The 17,865-nt window shown below is 44.6% G+C and overlaps 1 protein-coding gene across 9 annotated transcripts in view; it reads right to left on the bottom strand.

Annotated features, from left to right (window-relative positions):
- The window catches only part of PTPRT (protein tyrosine phosphatase receptor type T), a 928,354-nt gene that overhangs the window by 314,910 nt on the left and 595,579 nt on the right, over positions 1–17,865 (bottom strand). For all 9 annotated transcript variants that reach the window (XM_053926541.2, XM_053926537.2, XM_053926540.2 and 6 more), the window contains one exon: positions 3,069–3,178. In XM_053926541.2, coding sequence (XP_053782516.1) covers positions 3,069–3,178 — 110 coding nt within the window. The remainder of the gene's footprint in view (positions 1–3,068; positions 3,179–17,865) is intronic.

Raw genomic sequence — 17,865 nt, 5'->3', positions numbered from 1 at the left:
TCATAAACATATACTCTGTTATAAATGTCATTTAACACAAGGCCTGCTTACTTTCTGGAGCAGGACGGGTTGAGCCCCGCACGGAGGGCGCGCTCCCCGCAGCCCTGCCCAGGGGGGCATACTCGTTTGTCCACTGTCAAAACTTTCTCAAGAGCTGGGCGGTCTAGAGCGCTGCTTCTCAAACGTCAGTGCCCGTGTGAACCATGCTGGCATCCCGCTGACGTGGAAGCTCTGATTCTGGAGGTCCGGCGGAGCCTCAGACGCTGTTCCTGACCAGCTCCCAGGTATTGCTGCTGCTACTGGCCTGTGAACCGCACTGACTGCGGGTCAGGACACCTGCACTTGAATTCAGGACCCACGAACTTGCCTGCTCAGCTGTGCGACCCTGGGCTTTTCTTTTCACCCGAGTCTCCATTCTCTACTTTTTATGTAATAATAAGAGCTAACGCTTACTAATGCTTCTAAATGCCAAACACAGTACTAAGCATGTATTTATATTTATATGTAAGTATAAACGAAAGGTTCCAGGATAAGCCCAAGGTTACACAGCATGTAAGTGGCAGAGCTGGGATTCAGAACTAGACTGTCTGACCTCGAAAGTCCACATTCTCACATTCTGAGGCTTCACTAGCTTGTGACACACATGGTCACAGCCACGTTTATGCTCGAAATACAAGGACCCACGCCCATGACTTCCTTAGCTCCCTTCACAGGATCAGCCAAGCACTTGGGCACATTCCCCAAAGGCAACCTCAAGCTCTATTAAAGAAGTCAGACAGCTGCAGCCTTCCAGCTCTGGTTCTTTGCCATCTGATGCTCTGTAGCATCCAAAGACCTACTTGCCAGTGTCGCACCACAGCTGTGTCCAGTAGAGTCCGTCACGGGGGTGCCAACAACCCCAGCAACTGACCTTTGAACACCCTCCAGGCACTGGGTTCACATTAAAGCAGGAAGCAGGCCGCACTGGCCCAGTGTGCCCACACCTTCGTGCGCAGAGCTCCAGAGGGCGCGCCACCTAACAAAGCCCCGGCTTCGGGAGCGATTGTTCAAACAGGGTGTCTAACACGCAGGTGGGTTTGCATTCTTGCTCCCACTTCATCTATTTCTTTCTTCTCATCCCGGAATAGCAGTCGAGGGTTTCCTAGCCCAGCCCGGTGCATAACCCTATCAGAGGAAGTAGGCTGTGCAGAGATATGACTCTCTACCTGCAACACAGCCTAGACCGGGGGTTCCCAAGTGCGGGTGGGTACCAGGATCGGGGCCTTTTCATGGCAAAGTTGTCCTCGATTTAAAGCAAAATGAGAGAAAGAGAGACGATTGGCATGCGTTATTCATGATGATCTAAACTTACTCAATTTGAAGGAGTGCCTTTTATTCTGAAATTATGTCCTCTTCATATTTTTGAAATTATGTCCTTTACGAAATGAAGCTAAAATATGGTAAAGCACTCCAAGTTGGTCCCCCAAACCTTTGGAAATGTTAGCGGCCTGTGAATTCCAACAATTTTGAACACCTGGCACAGACGGCCATTTACATAACAGTACTAAGCAACTCAACTTTCTAAGCCCTGGGTCCTCTGCCTCCACTTTACAAAGAGCGGGTTGCCACACACAATAGATCTCTAGTTCATGTGTGTGCGTGTGTATGTAATTTTGGTCTCTGCTTTACAAAGAACATTATGTAGCTATGGAACGGCTGGGCTTTGTCCAGCTGAGATTCCAGCCTCACTCTTCCCTGATGAGGTGTTGAACCCATCCTAGGAAAGGTATTTCGACATGCACCTCCCACCTCTCTAGCAGCATCCCCAGGAAGGAAGCTTCTCCCGATCACAGGGCCCACGCTGGGGGTGTTAGACAGCTCATCTTCTGAGGATTGTGGCATTCCGTGAGATAGAGTGCTTTCTGAAATGTGTTTTCTCAAGCACCTTCTACCTGCTAGCTAGTTTTCTCTCTCCTGAGCTCTAAGGTCCATCTGCTCTCTCTGAAGAGCATGTGTCCATCAGGTTCATCCTGCATATGTCTCCCTTATCAAGTACTCCTTGGCTTCACTGCCCAGAGCTCACCCTCCCTAGTGGTGGGGATATTCTTCCCGGAGCACACTCTCAGTACATGTCCCTTTCTGCATGAGGGGCCTGTTGTGCATTTTACCCTGGGGAAGCTTGTCCTTTTCTGCTCCCCTCAGATTCCCTAGATGAACCCTGAAGCATCAGCCCCATTTTACAGATGAGGAACTGAAGTTTGGAGAGAGGAAAAACCTGCCAAAGGTCACTTGAGACCAGGGCAGAGCTACTACGATACTACGTTCCGCCTTTCCCTTTGGCTGGCTGCCATGCAGCCCCTCTGAATTGCTGGGTTTTTCCTTTGCACCCGAATAACAGTCTTATACTATCTCAGACCACAAGGCTCGGGGGAAGAAGTAATCCTGGCCATATTCCAATACTAGAATTCAGCTGTATCAGCCTTCTTAAAGTTTTTGTGTGTTTGTTTCTGTTTTGCACTGGACTTCTATACAATTCGTTCTAATTCAAAAAGTATTCAGGAAGCCACACTGTGTTGGCTTATGAGTCATTTCTGCTCCATCTCTGATAGGATATGGTCCCGCTAACCCTGGGACACCAGCACCTAGATGCCAATAAAATATGCCTTGGCCACAGAGCAACGTTAAAGCTCAAGCATCATGTTTCCCTGGGGGAGAGAATGACATTGGGATTCTTTTGGAAGCCCAGGGACTGACATGGACAGGACGGCCAGTGTGTTTGTATTGTGGTTTTCTAGGTGAATCATAACTACTGTTTGCCAGGCCTGGGTCTCTGGGCTATACCAGGATGACCTGCCTCTCCTGAAGAGATCGAGAATCACTTTGATGCACAGTATGTCCAGTTTCTTCGTTATTGGGGCATTGAGACAGCTCAACTGTATGCCTTTGTGTTGCTTTCCCACTGTGTCGGTAAGTCCCACTCACCTTCATGCCCTTGGCGGAGCTCTGCACAGAGTAGGTGTTCACCAACCTCTGGCTGAAGTCAATGGAATGAAGCCACAACAAGCGAGATGAGCAGTGGGCCTCCTTACCTCGTAAAGCGTGATGACCCCATTGGTCTCATTGGGCGGTTTCCACTGGATGTAGATCTTCTCCTCGAAGGGCCCTCCTTGGATGGACTCTAGAGGGACAGCTCCTGGAACTGCAGAAAGAAAAAGTTCGGAACTGGATGTCACCTTCCGCCTCATGTCCCCAACCCCACTGACCCAGAAGAGGAGTTGGCAACGTTTTCCTGTAAAGGGTCAAAAAATAAATATTTGTGAGCCATACAATCCTTCGTGGCAACCATTCTACTTTGTGCCTGTAGCACAAAACAGCCTTACACAACCCATAAATGAGGGGGCCTGGCTGCATGTCAATAAAAGTTTATTTCTAAAAACAGGCAATGGCTGGAGTTGAACCATGGGCCATAGTTTGTTCACCCCTCTCCTGGAAGGCCCGATGGCTTTTCACCTGCAAACTGAGCAAGTCTGGTCTTGAACTAAGCCTGAGCAGGGGAGGGGGGACCTCTCTAGGTCCCCCAGCCATGCCGGCATGTGGGATTCTGGAACTGGAATCTTGCCTTAGGATGGTATTTGCAGAATGCAATGTGAACTTCACTTTCCAAACCCTGCCACATTTCCTCCAGCTACAGGAAGTGCTTCCTTGCTCGAATCCAACAGGAAATATGTGTCCTGAAGCATCAATCCAATTAGAAGAAGCTTGCCTCACTCTAAGAAGGCAGCTAGTTCGTCTCGCTGCTGAGCCTCCCATGTCTGGAACACAGTAGATGCTTAATAACCATTTGCTGGGTGGGTGAATAGGTAAATAAATGACCTATGCCAGCAATTTGTCCTAATGAGGACAATCTGTCCTGGGCTGCTTGCGTTACAGGTCAGTCTTCTGCCAGCATCCTGCTGCCGGATGCTACCATCGTTAGGACAGCATGGAAGATACTGAACCATCAAATAAACGATTCCCCAAACTTGTAGCTATAACCCTCTAGAGAATCATGAAGTCATGTAAATCATTACTGGGTCTATTTACATTTTGGCCTTATAAAAAGCAGGTACTTTGACTAAGCGCGTACTCTTTGATGAGAATTTTACATACATTATTTCATTTAAGCCACAAAACGGCTCTGCCCAGTCTGTACTATCTCTCTTGTGTTGATAAGGGAACGGAGCGAAGAGAATTAAACACCTTGCTCAAGGTCACATGGCTCCTAAGTTGCAAAGAGGGAACTGAACACCTGTCTGGGAGCTTCAGAGCATATACTCTTAAGCATCACGTGATGCCTCTCTAGATCCAGCCTCGGCCATGTGGTGCAATCAGTTCCCTATTGTTAAATTAAAATATATTTAGTTTTCCTCATTATAGACACCATACACAGAGTTTGTTGAATATTAAGAATATACAAAAAGATTTTAAAAAGGAAAGAACATCACTCGTAATCCCCATACCTGAAGATAACTTTATGTCTATGCGTATATATTTTTTATTTTTTAAAATTAAATTCCTACGGCACATTTTGTGTTGTGATCTCCTGTGACAGCTACACAAATCACGTATTTTAAAGAAATCCTTCGATGTTCTTTGGGGCCTTGCACTTTAATGGTTGCTTAGAGAAGGACGTGCCCCATCATGGTCACCAATCCTTTGTTATTGACATTAAATTGGGCTTAATTTTTTTACGGTTACAAATAACACTATAACGAGCCTTCTTATGCATAAGTATTCGCGTGAACCTCTGCGGATGTCCCTGAGATAACTTCATGGAAACCGATTTATTGAGCTGAACTGTTCTATTTTTAAGGGTTTGGACACGCATTACCAGAGCACCTTCCAGAAAGTCTGCTACCATTCTGGGGTTCCCCCACCGAAGAAGACGCCTACTTCCCACCCTTGCCACCACTGCCCATTTTCAAAAGAAAAATAATAGGTGTATTGTTTTTTAGAAACTGGAGAGTACAGATTTGTTTTTCAGTTTAATTGGCCATTTGCATTGATTCTTTCATGAACACGCTCTCTAGGCCCTGGGCTCATTTCCCTGTGTGGTTCTCCATTTTTGCTCATCATTGTTTTATGAGCTTGTAATTATAATCTGTTTTTAAGAACATAAGCTTTGTTTGCACAAGTTACAAATATTTTTTGTCAGTTTTTCATTTGCTTTTTAAGTCTTTTAGGAATGTAGAAGCTTCTAAGGAGTCAGATCTCTTATTGCTTCTCCTTATCTATTCATCCTTTCCACAAATATTTATTTACTATTTAATATGACCAAGGGATGGCAGTGGTCACTAGGGAAGCATCAGCAGCAAAGAAGGATTGAATCAAACCCTTGATAAAGCTTGTATTCTGGAAAGGACCACAGACATTCAATAAATAATACACTCCTAAGTAAAATTTTAAAATTGTTATCAGTACTTTGGGAGAATTATAACAAGCCAAGAAAAACCAGCCCCTCAAGTCAGGATAATAAGTGGAAAATAAGTTCAAGTCAAAGAATAAGTAGAAGTTACTAGGGCAAAGGTGGGGAGGGTGGGTGTTGAGTACAGTGGATACTTTCGGGAGGGAAGAGCAGAAGGAGAAGAATCTTCCAAGGGCAAAGGCTGGTAGCTTTGACCAGGGTGGTGGTATGCAGAAGAGGAGCAAACTGCGTAGGAGATTTGGGGGTGCTAACCAATGTGAGTTAGTGGTGATGGAAAAGGGTGGAGAAATGGAGGAGGTAACCAGGAAGACAGCTTTGCTGTATTTATACAGCTGGAGTGGATCGGAGTGTTGCGCATTGAGAGGAAGCTTACAGGAGGGTTCGTTTTGGAAAGGAAGCTTTTGCCACACTTCATATGAGGTGTGGGGAGGACACCCAAGCGGCGATGTTGAGTAGCAGTGTTGGACACACAGGACTGGGACCAATGCTTACAAATGGAAACCATGGGCAGAGAATAGATGTTGTAGCAAAAGTGCAGAGAGCAACAACAAAAAAGCAGGTCTAGGGCTAAACCCAGAACAACTGCAGTATGAATTAGGAGGGGAGCAGAGAAACTGAGGAACCAAGGCTGTGTTCAGAGAGGCAACGGGGAAACCACAAAAGTGAGCTGTCATACAGCAGACATGGGAGGGTCCAGAAGGGACTGGTCAAGAGGGACAGATGTTGCTGAGTCGTCAAGTAGGGTGCAACCTCACATTTTCCCATTGAATTTAGCGTCTTCATGGTTCCTCGGGACCCAAAGAAGAGTAATTTAGGAAGAATGGTGGTGTCACAAGCCACCCTGCAGTGGGTGGAGAAGACAGTGGAGGGCGAGGGATTGTGCTAGACAAGTAAACGATTTCGGCTGTCAGTGGGAGAATGGAGAAGTGGCAGAGATGAGCTATGCAGCCAAGTAGTGCTCCTTCCAAAGACGGGAGCGGTCATGGCTTAATTAACGTCAATCTCCCAACCGCCAAAGTGTTAGAAAGAGGTGGAAGGGTGGGAAAAGAGAGAGGAAAGACTATATCAAGGCTCTATCAAGACTATAGTCTTGTTACGAATCCTTTGATTGGCTACCTGTGTTATAAAAAATCTTCTCTTGTTTGTGTCTTCCCTTTCCCATTATGTTACCTTTGGATAAAGATCAGTTCATCAAAGTTTTTCTTTTTTCTTTTGTATGGGAGAAGGAAGAGAAAAATAGACTTTGTAACTAGATTGTGGTGATTATTTCAGTATATACATATAGTTAATCATCATGTTGTACTAAATATATACAATTTTATGAATCAATTATACCTAAAAAAATCTGGAGGAAAAAAGACAGACTTAGTAGGGGATGCCATTGGTACCCCACCCACAAGTTAATGCTTACTAGGAAACCCCGGCTCTCTCCCTGAAGGCTGAGGAAGCAAACTTGGTCTTCACCTAGGGTGAGCAAGAAGGGCCAGAGAATTAATGCCCCCAAACATCTTTCAAGCAATGACAGAAAGGAATTTGATGGATGAATGTGCCAGTGTTCTCACAACTCAGTTGGGTTAACTCTAAGACATGTTCTATGACTCCTCCTTAAACTATCTCAGTGCTGAAGCCCCAGTGCGCCTTGTCGTTATTATTTCTATTGTTCTGAACCCACTATGGACTGACATTGTCATAAAATACACACACTCACACGAAAAATTAATAGGAAAGTAAAATTAAAGAGTGAGCATGAAATTTAAAACCATAGAAGATGTGAGCTTCTCCTTTTTAAAGATTTAACCTCTATTTCTGCAATTATCTCACCACAGACCAGAAAGGGTTCACGAGTCAGCGCTGGTCCCGGGATCACACCTGGTCACTGTCCTAACTCCAGTTATTCACACACGGTAATTTTCCTGATAACAGGAAAATTGGCTTGTATTGGCTTACTTCTCTTCTCCAATTCAGTTCCCTGTCTCTTGCCCCAGGGTGCCCTGGGCCAACTCTTAAATAAACCACCTGCATTGGAATCCATAGCTCAGGGCCAGATAAATGTACACAAGAATAATAAACCTGAACAAAAGTCTCACGTAAAAATACTTTCTCTACGCTGAAGTCATGAGGATACTTTCTTAAAGTTTCTTCATTTTTAAAGTTATGCATTTTATAAACGTCTTCCACCCATCTGCAATGGTGTTTTCGTGTATAGTGTGAGGTAGGGATTCAACTGTAATTCTTCCTCCCTATCCTAGGGCCATGTAATGAAAAAAACAACATTTATTTACTCATGGTTAGCCATGCTGCCTTTGCCTTCCATCACGTTTCCACATGTGTACGGGTCTATATCTAGGTTCTCTCTATTTTGTTCAATTTGTCTATTGGACTATCCTTGTGTTTTAAGTCAGTGTCTGGGAGAGCAAGAGCTGTAACTTTGTACTTCTTGTTTAGGACTGTCTTAGTTACTCTTGCCTTCTCTTCCTGCACATGCATTTGAGAATGAGCTTGTACATTTCCCAAAAGTACCTGATTTTTTATATTAAAATTGTATAAACTATACATCGGTCGGGAGATAATTTATTTCTTTTTATATTATGTCTCGGTAGGATTGGGTTTTCCCATCCATAAACATGGTATACCTCTTATCTAGGTCTTTTGGTGTTTTGTGCATATATACGTACTATACATATTAAAAGCTTTTATTGGATTTTTTCCTAAGTACCATATACTTTTATTGCTATTATAAATAGTATCTTTAAAAATACCACATCTTATTAGCTAAATGAAAATGCAGTTGACTTTTTTGAATGGTGACTTCTTTGTCAGACATGCTATCTTCTCTAGTTAATTCTAATACTTTGTGTGCAAACTTCTGTGGGTGATCTATGCACATAATCAAAGCATCTGCAGTTAACGACAGTTTTGCTCTTTGCCGATCTTTTAAATCTTTAATTTTCTTGTCTCCAACCAGAGCCACCAATACAGTATTTATATGACACATTCACAGACATCTGTTTTTCCAATGTTAAAGAAAGCAATTTTATCATTTCATCCTCAAGGATGGTGTCTGTAGGTTTCTTACAGTTACCCTTTATCACAGTAAAAAGTCCTTCATATTCCCAGTGTGTAAGAATATTTTCTTGCTAAATCATGCTGAGTTTTTAACCAATACATTTTCTGTATTCATTATAGTCCTCATATACTTCTGTCCCTCTCTTAGTTTGTGCAGTGAATTACACTGATGGACTTAATAATGTCGAACCAATATGCGTTTCCTGAAATAAAGCGCTTTTTTCCTAGTTGCAGACAGTGCTGGAGTGTTTGCTAATCTGTTGCCCGGGGCATTTGCCCCTAACTGCTCTTTTCCTCATAACCAACTTGTCTGACGTAGGCGTCCAGGTTACACCGCTGCCCTGAACTGAGGAGAGGGGGTTCTTTCTTCGCCTGCTCTCTGAACGTGTAGATGTCAGCGCGGGGTGACCAGCGCTCTGCGTGTTGGTCCTGCTGCACTTACTTGTACGGCCACCTGGGACTGCTGTTTTCTTTGCTGCACGAGCTTAAACTCCTGATTCTAGTCCTCTGTTTGCTGCAGAACTATATATATTTTTCCTGGAGTCAAGGTCTTAAATTTATGTTTTGCTAGGTATTTTTTCCATACCCCATAAATGTCAAATTTATTGGTATTAAAGGATATTTAGTATTCTCATTTTATCCTTTTTACTGTGAAGTAACCACTCCACAGGTGTATAAAACAAATACACACCCCATTAATATATTAATAGTCAACTTCATACTCTCAAAAGGTAACCACTTTCTTAACTTCACAATAATCATCACCTTGCTCTTCATTATAATTTTTATTCCTTAAACATACATCCCTAGGCACTGCAGGGTTTGTTATTAAATAAACACAATAAATATAATAAATAGTGCTAAACTCTTTTGCAAAGATCAGTCTCAGAGAATGAACCTTTTTACATTAACTTACATTTCATGGACGTGTTCCCTCCAAGCATTTATTTATCTCTTCTGTTGAGAAGGTGGAGTAATGTCTTGCTCTGTTTTTAAATCTTGCTTCTTGCTGTGCATGTTAGAAGACATTTGCTTTGCATGATCAGATTAATCCCTTTTAGTGAGAATAAAAGTATGTTTTCATCTGCCCAGTATCCAATAATGCCGTTGGGCTTGGAAGGCTTTTCTTCCTGTGCCCTGGGGGGCGGAGGGATCCCTTTCAATGAAGTCACAGCTCAGCCCTTTTTTCCCCATTTGGGTCTCGCTAGGGACGATGGTGTGATTTGCCTTATGGTTTAACGAGATCATTCTGGCTGCATATTGAGAAAAGAACAGGGGCCAGGCCCGAAGCCAAAAGGCCATTTAGGAGAACACGACAATAACCCAGGTTGGAAATCACAGTGGCCGGGACTCCACGAGCTAGCAGCCATGGTGAGTACCGGGGGAAGGGTGTTCTCCGAGGTCGTCAGATGGATGTGAGATGGGGCCATGGATGTGATAAGAGCGAGGAATCAAGGTTTTTGACTCGAGCCACTAGTAAAATGGAGTTGCCATTAACTGGAATGGAGAAGACTGGGGGAAGAGTGAGTTTGGTGGTGGCTGAGGGACGATCAGCTGGTCAGCTCTGGCCGTGTTTGATTCCGGAGGCCGATTAGCAACCAAGGTGGTTCGGGTGAACAGGCAGTTAAATAAATGACTCTGGAGGGAAGGGGAGAGGTCTAGCCTGGAGATATCAATGGAAGAAATCATTAGCATATGGGTATTTTACAGCCCAGAGATTGGAAGAAGTAATTAGGGGCATGAGTGTAGATCAATGGTTAGCAAACTATGCCTGCAGCCAAAGGCAACCAGCTGCTTGTTGGGTAAATAAAATTCTATTGGAACTCTGCCCCCCCATTCATTGCTATTGGAAACTGAGACTGCAGAGGTATTAGAGGTTATCTTTAAAGGGTTCTTTGTCCATGACGAACAGAAGTTTTGCCAAGATCACTGGTTTGGTGTTCCCTAGTTATATGCGTATATCCGTGATCAAAAAGCTGTCTTGCCATGTGTGACGCTGACCGTACACCACTTAATACAGAGTAGGTCAAGTGGGTTACACGTACCCTTTCATGGAGTGCACCCTAAAGAGGCTGGTGGTACTGCCACCCCCAATTCGCGGATGAGGGTGCTGAGGGACACAAATGGGACTGATCCAACCGAGGCTGCATAGCAAAGTAGTGAATGGAGCCTGGCTGTCGCTCACACCCTTTTGTCTCCAAAGTATTTTCTGAATCACCCCTTTCTCCCATGACCTGGTAGACATGTGGGTTCAGAAAGGCAGTCACACTTCCTGTGAGCAGCAAAGCCGGGACGTCTCAGCCCCAAGCCAAGGCTCCTTTGCCACATCCGCACACCACAGGTCAAGACGTCCTTTGCAATGAGGCAGATTTATTTTTTTTGGACTCAACTGGGTCTCTCTCTCTGTCTCTGTCTCTCTCATTGTAAGAAAGAAAATGACTTCTTGGGGAAAAATTCCTTCTTTGCGTTATCTTCAAACTTCTGTGTTGCATTACCCTTTTTTTCTTTCTATAATTCTTTAATGAATCCGCATAGCCTCTTTCCACAATTTCATTTCTTCTTCTATCTAACAGCATGGAACTTTCCATCCTTTTGACACAGTTCTACAACAAAGGTTAATTACTTTATAATTTCATTCACTTTATAAAAAAAAAAAGCACACTAAAGTTGCTAATTTTAACTGTGCTTCTTGTCGGTAGGTTCATGTAAATTCACTGCAATTAAACCAGATGTTTTCTTGTACCTAAAAGTCAGGCGGTAATTTAAGGGACATTTTCATTTCAACACAAAGAAAGACAGAGGGTACTCAAGGGAAGTTTCCTCCTCTCCTTGCCTCTCCTCACCTCTCCTCTCCTCACTTCTCTTCCATGTTCATTTCTGAAAAGCGGGGCTAATGATGGTGAACTTGAGGATAGTGGTGGGGAGTAACAAAGCAGCTTATGTAAAAAAAGCACAAAGCCCTGCAGAGTCCATAGAAGTTTCCCTTCCTTCTTATGTGGTCTAGGTCATGTTTCTGCCTCCTTATTACAGGCTTCATGTTTATTGTTTCATCATAAAGAGAATCAGAACTAACTTAAGAAAAATCAAAATAATTTGAAAATGCTTCCAAGGCCACCATAACAGAAGAGTGTGAGTGAGCCTTCTGCAGACAAGACAGGTTTAGACAATTTCAACCTACTTGTATTTTCCAGTCTTGTTGGAGGAAAGATAGTTTTCTGGATAAATTTTTACATCTGAAGCTGGCAAATGTATCTTTTTAATGGATCTATGCAGCGGTGAGTTAGTGAATGCCTCACAATGAGCTTCCCCAGGGAAAACAAAACACCAGTATGTTTGCTGATTTACATGGTGGAAACGTCCCCACCATGGCTAATTTCAAGGGGCGGATGTGATATCATGGACCAGAGAGGTGGGAAGAGAGGCTAGTGATCAGCTCCAGCAAGCCAGTGTGAATATAGATAAAATACATTACATGTAGCCTCACCTTCTTAAACAGTGTACAGAAATAGGGCCCTGTGCCATCGTGAAAGAGGCAGGGACTTTGATGTCAGATAGTCATTCACTCAACAAATAGTTAATGAGCATATACTATGTGTCAGGCAGAAACTAAACATATATACGTGTATGTATAGATATAACCACACATCTGCACACTCACATACATATGTACACACACACACACAGACAGAGCAGAGAGAGTGTTGGGAGGTTTTGGTCAGGCACAGGTTTGTATGTTAGACAGACGGGGGGAAATCATGAATAAGATCTGAGGATCTGCTTACTGGCCCTTCCACTCGTCACCATGAACATGTTCCTTAAACTCTCTGGGCCTCAGCGTTCTCTCCCACACAACTGTATCACTAGCACCTACATCGCAGTGTTTGGCAATTGTGCAAATGAAGAATATCAGCACAATGCTTAGCTCACAGTGAGCACTCAGAAACCTTAACTGCATTTCTTCTTACCCTTTGTAATATTTCAAGGTTATCGTTATTGACCTCAAAAAATGTACTCAGCTCTAATTAAGCGATGCCTTCAGGACTTACCAAGGTGTGTATAGCCTTTCCCACTGAATGACTCCGGCCTACATTACACGTTGTCTTGTTGTCAGTGCCTTTTCTACTTCTCACTTTTCTCTCCTCCAGATTTTACCTACTCGTGACCTTGGCATATAGGGACGATGCTCTAACCCACTGAGGTACCCAGCTGGGGCTACCGTTTGGACTTTTGACCCAAGCTGTTGTTTCAATATTGAAATAATGACACTAAATACAAAAGTATGGGCTGGAGGAGCAAACCTCAAAACTGAAATGAACAAACCTAACTGAGTATCATATTGATAACATACAAGAGAAGACGGAACTTTTGAGCACACCGTTTTGACTGCCTAAGAAGAGAGAAAAACTGAAAAGAAGATCTTTAACCTAACTTAGTAGCTCTTCTTTGTTAGAAGGACTGACATTGTGATTCTGAAACTATTTCATATACGGCAGGATGGAGCAAGGGGACAAAACCTGTGGACGTGGGGAATCGGGATTCTCACTGTGGGCAGGGGAGATGTGAATAGAATGAGGGCAAGTGCAGAAGACTCCTGAGAGGCTGGATTTGAATCAGTGTGACCTCTGATTTAAAAAAGATAAATCACATCCCCCAGCTCTACCTACCTGAAGAGTCTAAAGGCAATAATACCCCACTGAGCAGAGTACACCTAACTTGTATATTTTAGTGCAAAAATACCACTCCCCGCAGAAAGCAACCAGAAATCCATAGATAAACGGTTAGACTTCAGGTCTGGGGCAGAGCCATTACTAGGCCAGTTTAGAATATGTCGTTGTGCCAGAAGCAAAGAAGACTAATGAGAAGGTGTCAGAAGGACCTAGGAGCCAACTCGAAGGGACTCCCACTAGCCATGTATAAGACAATTTGAGCATGGAAAAGAATTATAAATAGTACTAAATTTTAACGCATTGAGTCAAAAAATGATCTATGAGTCAATAGGGACGCTAAATATGGGGGAGGGGATGAGGAGAGATCGCTACAAAGAAGAATGTTAATTCATACACATGGAAAGATAGATGGAAAATTCACCCTTTTGTGAACACCAGCTTCATAGGTGACTCAGGTGAGGATTATCAAGGAGTACTAAGACCATTGAGTGAAAAGTTCTAGCAGAAGCAAATTCATAGGACCTCAAATACCACCGCAAAGATTAGGTGATTTACAAGGGGAAAGAGGACCGTGCTTACAGGCAGGGGCTCGGGGTGGTTCTCATCTTATTTAAGTGACCAAATGCATCACCAGTGAGGTGCTTTTAATGAAAAATTTCTCATATCTTGGCTTGTCACGTAAAATTAGGTTTAACATTATTGGGAATTTGAACTTGGATGATCTATTCGATTATTTTTAGGTTACTTCTAAATTTCTTAGCTGTGGGACCATGTTGTGGGCACGTAGGAGAATGTCCTTATCTTTAGTCGTGTGCCTTAAGAGTTTACAGGTCAGATGTCATGATTTCTGCCATTTCCTTCTAAATAGTTAAAAATATTGTATGTATTTTATAAATTAGATATTCCTATTCTAGGTATCATATGTGTGTGTGTGTGTGTGTGTATGTGAATAAGAAAATGTAGCCAAGTGTTAACAAATGTTCAATCTAGATGAAGGGTTTACAGGTCTTCTTTGTGCCATTGCTTCAATTCTTCTACAGCTTTGAGACATTTCAGAATGAAATCCGGGTATGAGTCATTGGACACAACATGCCCGTCAGAGCCTAGCGCAGACAGTGCGCTCGGGAAATGGCGGCCACGGGAGACCGTCGTCAACACTGTTTTCGTTCTTCAGGGACTCCCTGCCCCACTTCACGGTCCCGGCTGTGGTCTGGTGAACGGTAGAGAAGTAACCACTAAAGAAGTGAGTGGTGGTTTTGTCTGAGACTGTAGTGGAGAAGGGAAAAATAAAGAACCTGCTTCATCCCTGATCAACAGCTGCTTCTCGGATGAAACAATGGGACTCAGCTACCGTGCGCTTCTCGGCCAGTGGTGGATTCCTTCATAGGCCCTCAAAGTCCCTGGGGTGCTGAGACGACAAACCCACGAATTCTCTAGAAGACAATTTGCCATGCAGACGGAAGCAGCATGTGTCCAGCCAGCTCTATTTGAGAGGGTGCTCTTTGGCTTCCTGAGGAAGTGTCAGTTCAGGGACTAGGCCCTGCTCCAGCCTCAGCTTGTCCTGAGATGAGCGAGCTCCCAGCAGACAGAAGCAGTGCCGCCCCTCTTCACAAAGAGAGGAACCCCTTCCTGGTGTCCTGAGGGCGCCTGCACCCTCTGAGGCCTTCCTTCAGCCAAGCCTTGAGGGCTGGCATTTTTAATATGATGATGTCCGTACCTCTCTGCAGTGTGGAAATCAATGTTTTATTAATGCTGCCTAATTAAAATTTAATTTCAAAGCACCTCCGTTCTCACATTGTTTTGATAAGGGCTTTGTAACTTTTTTTTCCTGGTGACGAGACAGAGAAAGGGAGAGGTTGAGGTATGGCTTCAAGATGGGACTTGGGATTTGCTGCTGCACGCGTAGGGAATCCTCAAAGAGCAGCCCAAGGTGGGCAGAGCGTCCTGAAGGAAATCAAACACCCTGAGCTGCTTCCGTCGGGCCAAACCCTACCATTCATCTTCTGAGTCCTGAATTTCCACGCTGGGCTTCACCATGGGCTCCTCCCTGACCAACAACCGAGGACCACTAGTTGCTAAGCCATCCTTCTTGCCCTGACTCCACCTCTCACATCAGGTGCTGACCACATTGCTATTCCTTGAGCATCTACGTCATTCTTTCTACAGCCAGTTGCAGCAGATGGATGTCGAGAACTCTGGAGGCGTTACCTAGAGCAGGCGTGTCATTTCTGGGTTGCTTGTGCTTGCAGATCCTTTGTCAATAAATATTTTTTTCCCTGTGATTGAGTGCAAATGTGGAAGCTACATTTATTGAAAACATATAATCTGCTGGGCAGTATTCCAGTTTCTTTATATACCATCCCTTTAAATGAGCACAACAACCTCTAAGGCATTGGAGATATTTTTATCTCCATTATACAGATGCAGAAACCTCTCAAGGCAATGAGAGGTTAAGCAACTTGTCTTACATACATCTGTCTCCAGAGTCCACCTTCTCAAACACCTCATTATTCTACCTGCTAGAGGGAGGGACTGCACATTTTTTTTTTTTTCCGAGAGAAAGGGAGGGACAGGGAAAATAAACACATCAAAGTGAGAGAGAAGCATCAATGGGTTGCCTCCAGTATGTGCCGAGATTGGGAATCAAACCAGCAACCCTGGCATGTGCTCTGACTAGGAATTGAACCCTCAACCTTTTGGTTATGGGATGATGCTCCAACCAACTGAGCCACACTGGCCAGGGCAGGGGCTGCATACTTTTGAAGCAATGGAGCCAGATCTGGGGAAAGGACTGGAAACTTCATCAGAAGCCAAACCCAGGGCCACAGCTCCTGGGCTACAGAATGAAGCCAAGATGATATGCCCACCCCCTGTGGTGGAGGCTGGATAGAAATGGATTTACAGGAGGCAGAGGCTGATCCAGGGAAAGCTGTACCCACAAGACTGAGGTTCACTGTAAGCAGGAAGGTGGGGACCAAAGTGATGGAGGCTTTGTCCCCACGGCTGCTGCTACCTAGAAGTATAGTCTGTGGGGGCTACAAGGAGGAATTGCAGGGGGGTCAGGAAGGCTTTGTCATGAAGGAGGGCTGTTTACAACTTCCGGTTCTAGGGTGATGGGGCTGGGAGGAAAGGGGATGCAGGGGGCCGGGCGAGAAGAGGATGGCACTTTCCCCTCTACATCCCTATGGGACTTTGCATCTGCAGATGTGGGTCTGGGTACCATCGCGGGCCATCACTCAGGGGCCCTGGGACTTGCTTATATGACACAAGAGTACTAGACAGGATTGCCTTGGCAGAAGTTCTGCCTTTAGGATCGAAGGAGACTTGAAGCCTGATGGGGGTATCTGCCCCATATAGTCGCTGACAATGACAGTTTTCTGCCCAGATCCTTTCCGCTCCCTTCTTACTACTTTGGTGCCCCTCAGCCTTTGGCCTGCATGGGCAGAAAGCCACAAGTCCTTACCCCGGCCCTAACCACTGGCTGGTGGCTCTGACCCTGGTTGTGGAAGAAGAGCGGTGCATGAACTGTAGCGTTCCCCTGCAGGCCCGGTCGCAGCCCCCTTTGCTGGACACGGCCTGGAGCTGCACCTTGGCCTCCTTCCCCTTCACCGTCCTGCTTCCCTTCCCAGTCTCTCTCTGGGAAGACTTCCTTAATCCATCACTTGCACACAACGCTACCCCTGAAACCTACATAATTTTATTAACCAATGTCACCTCTATAAGTTCAGTAAAAAATAATTTTTTTAAAAAAAGCTACATCTCAGCGTCTGATTCCAGGGAACTAACTAAAGCCATCCCACAAGGCCAGAGGCAGCCTGGCTGGGGGAAAACTGAAACAAGGCCATGGAGAGTGTTTCCTGGATAAGTCATAGCATGTAGAAGTTTAAATAAGATAAATACTGCAGCCCAGTTAGAGGTAAAATGCAATGGCAGCCTGGGAAGGAACACCCACATCAGCTTCAGGCAGTCAGGGAAAGCTTCCTGGAGGAAGGAGCATATGAACAAAGACTTAGACGTTTAATAGAGCTTGTGCTGCAAACACGGAGGGAGAGGTTGCTCCAAGCAGGAGAAATGGCATGGGCAAGGTCAGAGGGGTGGGGAAGTGAGGTAGGTGTTCTAGGAACAACACATAGCTCTATATCCCTGGAGTGTCCAGTTAAGAGGCATGTTAGAAGGTAAGATACAGGAAGCAGACTTATCAGAACCCTGTGGGAGTGGAGGGGGGAGGGGTGGGAAGAAATGGAGGCTAGTAGGCTGACTTCAGGTCTTTATTGGACTTGCTGGATGCAGTTCATTGAGAGAGGCACACGGAGTGAGACGTCAGCATAGAAGAGAAGGTCGGCTCTTTTGGGGGGACTTTGGATTTGAGATGCCTGTACGACATCTAGGTGAGTATTCGGTTCTGGGTGCTGTCCACGTGTGTGCTAACCTCTTTATGAGTATTTTCTGACTTCAATTCTTTGAGAATCCAGAATTGTCTGACTCCCAAACTCAGCATGCTTAAACAATACAACATACAGTTTCTGTTTCAGGAGGCATGAGTGTGGTTAAACGTTGGGCATAGAAGGTGGTATAAAGTGAGAAGAGGGATGGGGGGGTAGAAAAGTCAAACTTGACCGCCTGACTGTGGAACAGCTGCTGTGTGTATGGGAACAGCACCCCCTGGAGTTGTGCAACACACAGTCTGCA

The sequence above is a fragment of the Desmodus rotundus genome, chromosome 6, assembly GCF_022682495.2.
Source record: "Desmodus rotundus isolate HL8 chromosome 6, HLdesRot8A.1, whole genome shotgun sequence".
Lineage (NCBI taxonomy): Eukaryota > Metazoa > Chordata > Mammalia > Chiroptera > Phyllostomidae > Desmodus > Desmodus rotundus.
This window is presented reverse-complemented; position numbering and strand designations above follow the sequence as displayed.